This window comes from Haliotis rubra, unplaced genomic scaffold, assembly GCF_003918875.1.
Source record: "Haliotis rubra isolate DU_JTF1 unplaced genomic scaffold, ASM391887v1 Scf2035, whole genome shotgun sequence".
Lineage (NCBI taxonomy): Eukaryota > Metazoa > Mollusca > Gastropoda > Lepetellida > Haliotidae > Haliotis > Haliotis rubra.
The window spans coordinates 3175-15718 of record NW_025766043.1 but is presented as its reverse complement, the minus strand read 5'-3'; the positions used below and the strand labels follow the sequence as shown (position 1 = coordinate 15718).

General features: G+C 41.2%; 2 protein-coding genes across 2 annotated transcripts; one reads left to right on the top strand and one right to left on the bottom strand.

Moving 5' to 3' along the window:
• Positions 1 to 1663: 1663 nt before the first annotated feature.
• LOC124275880 lies at positions 1664 to 6218 on the bottom strand. The gene is made up of 2 exons (XM_046711562.1): positions 6109 to 6218; positions 1664 to 3306 (listed from the first exon to the last, which is right to left on the bottom strand). The coding sequence occupies exon 2, from the start codon at positions 3302 to 3304 to the stop codon at positions 1664 to 1666; it is 1641 nt and encodes a 546-aa protein (XP_046567518.1). The 5' UTR covers positions 3305 to 3306; positions 6109 to 6218.
• A 1962-nt stretch (positions 6219 to 8180) lies between these two features.
• LOC124275875 lies at positions 8181 to 11414 on the top strand. The gene is given in 4 exon segments (XM_046711558.1): positions 8181 to 9135; positions 9684 to 9763; positions 9765 to 10083; positions 11338 to 11414. Coding segments are annotated over 4 exon segments (1203 nt in total). The 5' UTR covers positions 8181 to 8408.
• The last annotated feature ends 1130 nt before the right edge of the window (positions 11415 to 12544 follow it).

The following is a 12544-nucleotide window of genomic DNA, read 5'->3' as shown; positions in this document are numbered from 1 at the left end:
ACGTCATGTAACGTCAGCACCAAGTGACTGGCTTTTGATCCTGTACGTCACGTAATATTCATGAACTTGAACATCTACATGTGTCTATGTGTCGTGTTGCCATCAGCAGGTTGTGGCATCTATATAACATGTAACGCCACATTATGCAATACTTATCAGCAGGTTGTGGCATCTATATAACATGTAACGCCACATTATGCAGTACTTATCAGCAGGTGTTTGTTACTATACGTCACGATGCCAACAACGGGTTTTGTTTCTGTACACCATGTTATCATCCGTAGATGTTTGTTTCTATTCGGGGGGCGGTGGGGTAGCCTAGTGGTTAAAGCGTTGGCTCGTCACGCCGAAGACCCTGGTTCGATTCCCCACATAGGCACAATGTGTTAAGCCCATTTCTGGTGTCCCCCGCCGTGATATTGCTGGAATATTGCTAAAAGCGGCGTAAAACTATACTCAGTCAGTCAGTCAGTTTCTCTTCGGATGTTCATGCTCGAACACTTGACTGATTCTTCATGATGTCGAGAACTAGATTGTAGGGGTGACTATTGAGGGAGAAACAACTATTGCGATAGCGATAGCCTATTGCAGGTTACTATTGCGACCAACTATTGCAATACTATTGCCATAGTTTTTTCTCTCCTTGAATTGTCTCATTTGAAGTCATTTCCCGAATGAATGTATATATAGTTTATATGACATACTAACAAGCTGAAGTAGTCGCAGTCTCTTTTGATAAATCAAAGAGAACGAATCTGGTACTTCCTGTATTTTGCGCGGCGCATTTATCAACGGAAGTCAATTTCATTTTCAATTTTCGTTTCTACCATCGATTAATTGCTATCGGAGACTCAACAATTGCAATCCAACGATAGTTCGATGCATCGTTACACCCCTACAAACTTGTCGGTTGTAGATTCGATCAACAGCCGTCATAGAGCAGAGTGCGGCGTTAACCTCAGACCAGCCTTTGATACAGTAGGTTTTACGTAATAACAGAAACAAGTAGCAAACGATCATTGTGTTTAATGTATTCAGTTAGACGTTGTATCTTACAATTTATCTTTGGAAAAATAGGGTATGTCATGGTGAGTGATTTCATATAATGAATTCGATGATATCTTACAGGATTTTCCCTTGTGCCCAAAACCAAGATATTCGTGCTTAGTGCTCCGAAAAAACATGTTTTATAGCTTGCATAATAATGAGTGAGTGTGTGAGTATGGTTTTACGCCGCTTCTAGCAATATTCCAGCAATATCATGGCGGGGGACTACAGAAATGGGCTTCACACATTGTACCCATGTGGGGAATCGAACCCAGGTGTTGAGCGTGACGAGCGAACTCTTTAACAACTAGGCTACCCCTCCGCCCCGCATAAAATGTGATCGGAGTATAGCGGAGAATGGTAAAATTGTTGCTCTGTAACAAGTCATGACCATCCAATACATGACAATAGAACACATATGACAAACAATAGGCACGTCTGGTCCCGAGAACACACGCACACAGTCTGCTAACAACGACTTTGTCGTGTTAAGCGTGAAACCAGGAAACCAGGACTGTGACTAAATATAATGCAACCAAATTCCATGACATCTCTTGTAAACTGAACTTTTTAAATTTGTGATATTACTTGAAAACTGATATATACTTGTATATATTTACATCACCTCCGCGAGTATTTCAGTCTTCAAAGCTAACGGTAAGGGGAGATAACCAACGTTTAAGAACTTTCTGCCAGTTTGAGCCCATATTACTTGCATACAGGATCTTTTCAAGCTCCATACATGTGTAGTATAGGTCTCTATCTCCTCCAATACCACGCCCAAACAGGCACTCCCACGTGAATTCTTCTCCACGTCATCTTTCAGCTGTCTGATATATTGTTCAGATTCCTGTAGAGATTTCAGCGTCATCCCTTTCAATAAAGGTCCCAGTCGTGTGCTGTCTGCTAGTTTCTGGAAGGTTGTGTCTTTGGTCGAGGTCGTAACGTCGCCATAGAAAACTTCACAGAAGTAGTTCAACGGCAAGCAATCCGTGTGTATGTTCGGATCCGCGCCATGACGCAGAAGCAGAAGCAACGTCTGCTTGTGGAAACCAAGATGTCTGCTTGTGTCTGCTAGAGCGTGGAGACTGGTCCCGTACCGGTTCTGTCCAGTGTCCCCAATGTAGTTGACGTCTGCTCCGTGATTCAAGAGGATCTCTGTACTTTTGTACATAAACTTATAGATGGTGTCCAGTTCACAGTCATCGGCTACATATGTGGACAGAGTATCAAAAAGACTGTGAAGTGCAGATGGGTAGGCTTTTCTTCCGAAAGCAGTTTCATATTCATTTTCATTCACAAGCTCCTCTATTTTTATTTCATCAAAATTGGGATCCGCTCCGGAATTTAACAGAAGCAGCAGACAAGCTATTCGATATGGTGCTGATCGCTCGAGATCGTGGAAGTGGGTGTGACTCAGTAGGCTGTAGAGAGGAAACGTCCTGGACGGATGAAACGCGTGAACCGACTGCCCATGGCGCAACAACACTGACGTCACTGTCACGAGAGACTCGTACCATGATTTGTCAAAGGAATAGCTATACTTGAACAGTACATGGAAGAAATTCATCCCGCCAAACACAACCTTTTGATCAATGTCATAACGAAGCAGTGCGTCTAGACACTCTGGCCGGGCCATCTTGAGCGCAAGAGCAACTGCTTTTTGTAGATCAGCTTGAGAGGGATTCTCACACAGCAGTAAGCGAAGGGCACTGGGAGAGTCCAGTTTACACGCAAGATCTGTATAGCTCTCGGATTTGTGTTTGCTGGTTGGTTTGCTTCCTGTCTGACAGAAATCCAAAATTGCTTTCACACACATGAGGTGACCAGCCTCTGACGCCACGTCCAGGGGCGTACATTTCTTCTGTTCATTATCTACGTCTACACTGTTTACACTATGACTTTTGTCTCCTGGAAAGTGAAACAGCGCTGGTTTGTTGTCGTCTGCTCTCTCCTGAAGCAGCATGATGAGGAGCGACTTGTATCCAAGATGGCACGCAAGGTGGAGGTAGGGGTGACGGCCAGGTTCGTGTGGCGTCTTGAACAGACCTCTGGAGAACAATGTACCGACTGCCACTACGTTGTTGGTCAGTATTGCATGGTGAAGAAGGTCAAGGTCACTACTATCACGCCATGATTGCAGAGCTCCCGGGGAACACTTGTCTATTAAGTTTCGGAGATTTGTGCTGTCTTCATGGTTGAGGATAGAGCGTAGGACTGCTTGTACATGACTGTCCTGGTCGGTGGGAGTGCCCATATCTGAAAGAAGGCATCGAGTGGGCTTTGGGATTTTTCTGTGAAGTTCACCATTTTTAAAACAATTTCGTTTTTTGTTATGACGTCATAATGACGTAACAAAGCCAGTGACGTCGTAACAGTGTGCCCATTCGTCCCCACTTGCGCCCGAGAGGAAACGAGTGGTCACGAATACGCGTTTTCCATTTGCCTACAATCGTCCGTTTCCGTGACCTTCTGCCCGTCCTAAAATGATACAAGTGCTTACGAATGCTCGTTTTGTATCCATACAAGTAGCATACAAACTAGCAGGTACGTTTACAAGTGACTTCGTATACATAAATATAGTTAGTTCATCACTGCAGTAAAACCAGTCGGTGTGGGTGTCCTCAAGGCTTTGTTAAAAAAAATCCCCAAATTTTCATGGGAAAATTTTCCCAGTGGGATAACCTTGCCCCATAGGCTCCAAGTAACCTACACGTGTCGTAACAGCTTTGATCATGTAACAGATTGGTTATAATCTACCTATGGCCTGGCTGAGTGTGTGTTACCGTAACCGGACATCATTTATCGTTCGAGTGAGTGAGTGAATGTACGAGAGTACATGGTGTTTACTGCGGCATCAGCAGTCTTGCAGACATTCGATGGACTGTCCGTTAAGTTGCTCATACATACAGCTCTTCGGTTGATGGGTATTTATGCCTACTATAGGTAAATAAATATACGCAAGTTAAACGGGGCACGACTGTAGAAATAATAAAGTATCACTTTTGGGGCACAGTGTTAGCAAGTGCTTAGTACTAGTCCTCTCACCAGTAAAATATTATGTTTAAATGTAACCACAGCGTAGCTAAAAGCAACAGCTTACAATATGAAATCGTTACAAAATTATAAAGGAATAAAGTTTACAACAAACATTTAGTAGTCTGTTCCTTCATTCATTTGTTCTAGCAGGGAGGGGGCGGTGGGGTAGCCTAGTGGTTAAAGCGTTGGCTCGTCACGCCGAAGACCCGGGTTCGAATCCCCACATGGGTACATTGTGTGAAGCCCATTTCTGGTGTCCCCCGCCGTGATGTTGCTGGAATATTGCTAAAAGCGGCGTAAAACCAAACTCACTCACTCTAGCAGGGAGACTATATAATGTTGTAGATTATCCCTGGTTCTAGGGAACTCTCTGGTTAATTTACAGGCTGGTCGGTCTACAATGGTGAAACTTGTCGAGGATGAGCTGGTTCTATATCTTTGAACGGCATTTTGTAAGATGAAGGAAAACAGTAAGACAAGATACATCTTATTGATGACAAGTTCTTTATTCTAGTATATATGATGCGACGTTTCGATTTAAATTCTACGAACTTTGCAGCTATAACTTGACGCGGTATGACATGTAAGGATCTATACCGAAACATGACCTCAGGATATTATAGTGTTGTCATCCATACCAAATCTGCCCTACTGGTACGAGATTATTGTGTTAGATTGTTGAAATATTTCAAGAAAAACATGTACTGCATCTTGCCTGTTTACATTTTATTTCCCCCTATCTAAGCCCCTTTACTTATATACCAAGCTTAGTACAGCGCTTGTACTGATTTAATGCAAACCGAAAACTGTCACGTTGACATTGGACACAAACAATAGTTTCATGGAGTTTTCAAAGTTTATGTTCGTTGAAGTTCTGGTTCCCTATCGCATCACCTCCCATCTTACTCGTCAGGTTGACATACAGTATGTATTAGCAGGATGGGACATTGCCATGCGACCTCGTTTATCCAGAGCGTTATAATTCCATTCTATTACATACCCTTGCCATGAGTCCTAATTCACCTGACACTAAAATAACCCACCTCATCTGTCCGTTATGTTATCTTCAATTTATTATAAACGATATTCATGTCTGGAATGTCATTCGATTATTTTGGACCATATCCGATCCAAATTACCGTTTCTCCGTATGTAGTGGTCAACAAATACCACTGACCCTTTCGTTCGGCCATCCGTGTTTATTTTCTTTTTTTTCTCATCTCCAACTTCAACCAGTAAGAAATAAATATTTAAAATTATAAAACATATTTTACACTAATAGTATAACTTTTTATGAAATTCAAACTTTTAGATCACTTGGTGACAGTCTTTAATTTATTATGTAGATTGAGTCGCTTTGCTTCGGAAATAATTTTGTAATAAACGTATATAAAGAAAGTTCTCCTGTTACATGTTCTTAATGGGATTGCAAGGGCAAAATTATTCTTTTTATTGCATAACAGCATACATTTCTACACAGGGGAGGGGGGGGGGGGACTGAGGTAAGAAAATATTTTATTAATTAAAGTCGGAATGAAAATTCGGATTGGGTGGGAGATGGTAAACACAGAGAGATAATTCGTCCAGTCTTCCCATAACTTCGTTTTCAGCCCGATTTTATAGACACGAAGCTACAACTAGCGGTCCAGTAATGTTGCTCCCATAAGCGAGAGAATAGTTGTGCTTTGTCAGAGAGGAGGGGGTGGTGACGTCACTTCCCAACCGAAACTAATGAGTCCTGGGTATGTATTTATAGAGATATAATACACTGAATTATCGGGGTTCACAAAGCCGTCATTCATACACGGGGGAAATCGTAATCAACGATTAACAACAGGATTCCACGCAGTTGTTATGTCGAAATGAAGTTACCGCACATAACACCCAGTGTTAAATATCATGGTCGCAAACATCCCACAATACCAGATCTATATATTCAAAATAGGCCTACTAACGTGCAACAGGTACACTGTCATTCGGACCATGTGCAGTAATTAAGCTCCATCGACAACGCCAACTCACCTGTAATTATTGATCATGCGCAAACCTCATTACCTACATAGTGTAAGGAACGCTAACCAAACAAACCCATGTCCCTCTCCGCCGGGCCGCCATTATATATACCATTCAATGTAAACAAGTCAGAACTCGATTGGTGTGTTTGTAGAGAGCGAGGCAACGTATATCGACCGGGGAGATATACACAGGTTGTTCACCAGCCGTGCTCGCAGCAACTTGTTCCCATGTATTCACGGGTTTTCAACTCTTACCTTTCTCTAACTAAATATAATCATTTAGTGAAAAAGTCGACATGTACAGGTATACCAAATTTCAATATTGACATGTTAGCTATAGGTTATAATTAATTTATGATAATCTTCTTCTTTTTTAAAATTTAAAATCCATTATTAAATAAAAAATGAATTTAAAATATGTATTGCTATGTTTTGAAAGAAAAATAGTTCGTGAACCAAGAGTGAACCATAACACGCACTGATGGATCCAAGTAGGGGGTTCATCTAACGAAACCACCCCACCCCCACCCCCATCCCCCTCTATCCAGGTTGACATCAGAAATGTTTAGTCAAGTATATTAACTACAATACGTCTTCTGTTTCCAACAATATCGAACAGGTACTCTGATAGAGCGCCGACCACGCTAATAACCCTCTGACGTCAATAACCACGTCATTGTGACGTCAAGGTATGAGGTCGAACGTCATCGTCGCCCCGTCAAATAAAATGTTCGGCAGAGAATGATGTTGTCTGTTGATATTTGATGAGAGTTCTTTTCTTCCCCTGTCGTGTCCTTGAAACCAAAGGAGGTGAATTTCACCAAATAGTGAGAAACATCAGGAGTAAAAACAAAATGAATCTATTAATGCATTAAACTTAAAGTTCGTCTAAAATATAGGATTTATGGTCTTTAATTATATCACATGTCATCTGTGTGTCAACCTGAAGTTTAAAAGATGACGATATAAGTATATTTAAAGTCTGCATAAGTTTAGAGTTGGCTAAAGCTGCCTGCCAAACTGGTTGTATTTACAGTTACTATCTCTTAGCAACATAACATTAGTGCCTGGTGACCGCGCGAGTGATGACGTCAGACCACGCCAACTGACGTCAATACCAGGCGCGTCTGTAAATGTCATTTGTCGCTGGGATATTCTCCAGGCGTTTGGTGAATATCGTTTGATGAATCTATGCCCCCCTTTCTCCACTCGTTCTACATGTTCAAATGTAATAACTAGAAATCTACAATTGGTCCTATTAACCTTAATCAACTCTGCCGCATTCACAGGAAAGGTTCAGTTTCAAGGAATATATGTTAACAGGCTTGTCCTGGAAATAGGCCTAAGATGAAACCAGTTTATACAGTCTTGACATTTAAACAGCATTCCTCGAATAGTTTTTAAATTAATTACAGAGCCATATATTCATTTCCAATACCTGACTATGTCACGGGAAAAAAATATTTATATACATATATACAGAGATATGTTGTTAAGTAAATATGACACATACAACGCCCTCGTGACATAATTCCATTACGTGACATGAACAACACGTGAATCTCGGAGCACACAAAAAGTCAATCAATAATTTCCCTGCCTCCGCGTTCACGTCACAACAGTGACATAATAAATTCTACGAACCGTATCCAGTAACGGGAAAGAGGAAATACAATGACATACCGGACAAAGCTGTAACCCATACAAGTGGGTAATAGTAAAGACCCCACCCCAAAACGTAGCGGCAACCAAGAAATAGAAGGTACAAGCGATATTTCAGTGTCCCACCACTGATCAATGATAAAGCCGGTCACAAGCTGTTTGTGTCAGCTTTCTGCTCTGACGTCAGAACAAGGCGAGCTCCACACGCCGGTTTCGATCACGCTCACCTACTAAGCGCTCTCTATTTCTAGCCGTTGTCAAGTGGCGTGGCAATGACGTCATACTTTTGTTAGGTCGGAGCTGTGCTGTTATGAGTTTTATTCCCCCGGAAGTCGGTACGCGCTGACTCATACTACTGTGACGAATTGAAACACTTGCGTAGTTGGGCCAGTCCATCGTGGGGAGGGAGGGGGTACACTCAACCAAACTACATTAACGATCTACTCGATATACCACTGTGTCACAATTGTGTGTAAACTGTCTTCGGCAGAGTTGTGGACACTTTATATCAAAGCCTCCATTCGAAGAGATGACATTTTGTTCTTAATCCATTATTCATTCACTTGATGTCAGTGTCTCCGTGAAAACACCTACGTCAGACCCTTCCATGTTAGGATCGTGTGACGTCATCATCTGAGCAACAAGATGGCTCAAGCTACGACGAGTAAGTTCGACTTCAAAATGGAAAAGAGACAACACTCGGGATCACTGAGCAGTCGTTCATCCGAGGACTTTTCTGAGACTAGTTTTGATGGTGAAACGGAAAGCCTAATAGGTTCGGCGACACACCAGTTAGTGTTATACGCTATGACGAAAGGACACACCATTCATAGTGTAACACACATGCCCCCTCACCAGTTGTCGGAGTTTCTCAGAGATTTTTATGGTAAGGTCAGGACCAAGCTCGAGGAGGGTCCGGTCAGATCAACTGTCAGTTTGAAAGATATCAGGCTCGGTCTACAGAAATATTTCATGAAGGAGACCGGCTTGGACATTGTCAAAGACAAAAGTTTTGAAAATGCCAACGCGTGTTATGAGATGGCTGTTAGAATGGGGCCACGCAAGTGTCATAGACTTAGAATAGAAATGGATGATTTGAGGAAAATCTATTTCAGTGATGCAATGAAAACCGACAACCCTGAAACACTACAAAATAAGGTGTTTTTCGATGTGAATTTATACATTGTCAACAGAGGGAAAGACTGTATGAGGGCCATGACGAAAAATGATTTTGTGGTGTCGACAGAAGTTGACGGAAGGAAAAGTGTTTGGTTAAAATACCACCCTAAGTTCAACATCAAGGAGATGGGTGGCTACGGTGATGTAGATCATACTGGAACAAGGCTAGGGGAAAAGATGCTGGAAAGACCAGGTAGGTCACTAACATTTTCCTCATTGTGATGTCATAGAAGTTATAGAAATCTTATCACCCACTACAGCAACTGAGCCTATGGCTAACTAGTACACAGCCTACATACTAATGTTATTTGTAATAGAAATAATAAAGTATGTATAACTGAGTGATATTGTGAAATAATCAAGAAATATTGTGTGACAGCGTTATTGAGAAAGAATTCCACCCACACTCCACACCTAAGACATACTGTCATTCTTAGTAATAACTAGGTTACACAGGTGGGTGTTTTGAGTGAAGGTTGTACCGCCCTAATTATAATGTTGTATAGTTGACAAAAGAAATCATCAAATGTTATGACACTTTGATAAATCATGTATGTAGTACAATGGTGTAGAGTAGTTTCCGTTCAGGATATACATAATTACATACAATGGGAAGAGTTTAACTGATTTGAAAGTCAGTCTTATCGACCATGTATACATACCTTCCAATTTATATTGATATGATGGTTTATAACGCTGTTATTGCTTAGTTGGTTCATAAATGTTATAACTGTCTTGCAGGAGATCCTCGTTGCCCTGTAGCATCATTCTTGAGGTACCTGACCCATCTCCATCCCATGACTGAAGCGTTCTGGCAGCGTCCCTAAGCGGAGTGTATCCCAGTCAGATTATGTGTGGTTTGACAATACCCCACTGGGTAACTCCACCCTGAGTAAAATCATGCAGAGGATATCAATATCAGCTGGAGTTAAGGAAAACTACACAAACCACTCGATTCGTCCATCGTACATTCCTCTTATTGAAACAATATGCACAGATGCATTGAACATTGAGCGAACTGTGCGAGTGCCCAGTGTGTTGTCACAAGATGATTCATTTGCTGATGATAATTCGCTAGGAGACAGTTCGTCGCTAGATTCGGAGTCCCCTGATGACGACCCAGTGGATGAGAGCGTTGTTGGTAAGCCCGCCCAAGATGTTGTAATGACACAATGTTCCTTAACTACATGCCAGCAATGGAAACTTACCTTTCTAGTCCACTCGTACTCATGAGGATAATTGAGCAGAACCCTAAAAATGGCAAATTTTTATCACGGGTATATATTTTGTTTTGTTAAGCCTCTACACATACATACATATACCTGTAGCATTTTGTTAAACCTCTTCACAAACCTACATACCTGTAGCATTTTGTTTAACCTCTACACAAACCTACATACCTACAGACATATATCTGTAGCATGTTGTTAAACCTATCTACATACCTACAGACATATATCTGTAGCATTTTGTTAAAACCTCTGCATATGTACAGACCTATATCTGGAGTAATTGTCTTTTTGTCTCATCTTTTATCTGTGATACTTCAATATATATTGAGTTAGACAATGTGAACATAGTAAACAGGTACCTTTATCATTTGGTACGGCTGTTACATAGCCTGCCTTGAGAATCTGATAAAGCTAGTGACTTTCAATATACAAATTACCCAGATATAGATTTGATGTTTACATAGCCTACCAAAGAAATTAGGATTTTAGAACTAGTCCATTGGAATACGGTACACCTTATTTCACTAATCTACACTACTGTTACTACTATGGTTTGTAGCTAGTCCTGCTTGAAGAAGAATATTTACCAGATTTACATTTTCTGTCCGTTGTTTTGGGTTGAAGTGTTTTGAAGTGGTTAACTATATATATTATTATCCTCAAATGCTACAAGGCTATGAGGAATACCATCACTGGCTCGCTGACTTGGTTGACACATGTCATCGTCTTAAATTGCTCTGATCAGTGCTCATGCTGTTGATCACTGGATTGTCAGGTCCACACTCGATTATTTACAGATCACTGCCATATAGCTGGAATATTGCTGGTAGTAAAACAACAAACCAACCAACATAAGACAAAGCAGAGTTAGGGATAAACTTGACACCTTCGGAATATGGGTGTTGAATGCACTGTTAATATGCCTGAGATAAGAATTTAGGAAAGTACCAATTTTTACCAAAGAAACGTTTGCCAGACATGGACAGTTAGACTTCCAGATAAACCCCACTGGTGTAGGGTGGTCAATGCTAACTGGGTTTTGTTAAGATCTGGCCCAAATTTCAAAGTTGGTCACATCATAAAAGCTGGGGTGATTCTTACAGAATGGTTACCATGATTTTGCATGATGTTGTTATTAATTAGCTTGTTGGCCATTGTTCCAGGTTTGAGATCGGCAAAGATGAAGGTTTTAGAGTTAATTAAGTGGCCTGCTTGTGAAGGACATCAAGAAATTTGCTGACTGGCTGAAAACTGTTAGTGGAATACCACCAAGGAGGTAGGTGTGATTTCTGTGTCATCCATGCTGTGGTCTTGTTAATGATATGACCAAAGATAAATATTGCATACCAGTTATGTCAAGCATGCATGTTTTTGTGGGTATATATAACTTAAGCATTTTGAGATGGATACGTCCACGCTGGTTTAACATGCAATCTTTCTTCACACACTACACGTTAAAGCTGATATGTGTTTATCTCATGGGCATCTAGATTAGAATAAGTCCCCAGCAACCTATACTGATCCTAAGAGGCTATCAGTGAGTGAGTGAGTTGAGTTTTACGCCACACTCAGCAATATTCCAGCTATATGGTGGCGGTCTGTTAAATGAATTGGGTTGTCAAACTTGTTGATTTGGTTGTGGATCATTGTTGTAGCCCCATCATGTGGATCATTGTTGTACCCCAATCATGTGGATCATTGTTGTACCCCAATCAGTGTTCACGAATGGTGTTTCAAAGTAACAAGTTTCAGATGTCTGTCTGACCCATTGAAAATTCACAGGACCCATAGAATATAATTAAACACACATTTCAGATTTAACATTTCTTATAAATGGCATTGAAATTATTAACAAACATAAGATTTATAAACAGCAAACAAGTGTCACATGACACATATAACAACTTCAGTCAAAGTCAATGTGAAATTTACAGTCAGACACTGGGGCTGTCGGGTTGTAGACTTCTGTCTGACCGTTGGCGAATCTTCCGGATTTGTCAGAGGGTCAGATGCTATTGTAGTATGATCATTGTAGTCCCCCAATCATTTGGATCATTGTAGTCCCCCAATTATGCAGATCATCGTAGTCCCCCAATTATGCGGATCATCATAGTCCTCCAATCATGTGGATCATTGTAGTCCCCCAATCATGAGGATCATTGTAGTCCCCCAATCATGTGGATCATTGTAGTCCCCAAATCATGAGGATCATTGTAGTCCCCCAATCATGAGGATCATTGAAGTCCCCCAACCATGTGGATCATTGTAGTCCCCCAATTATGCAGATCATTGTAGTCCCCCAATCATGAGGATCATTGAAGTCCCCCAACCATGTGGATCATTGTAGTCCCCCAATTATGCGGATCATCG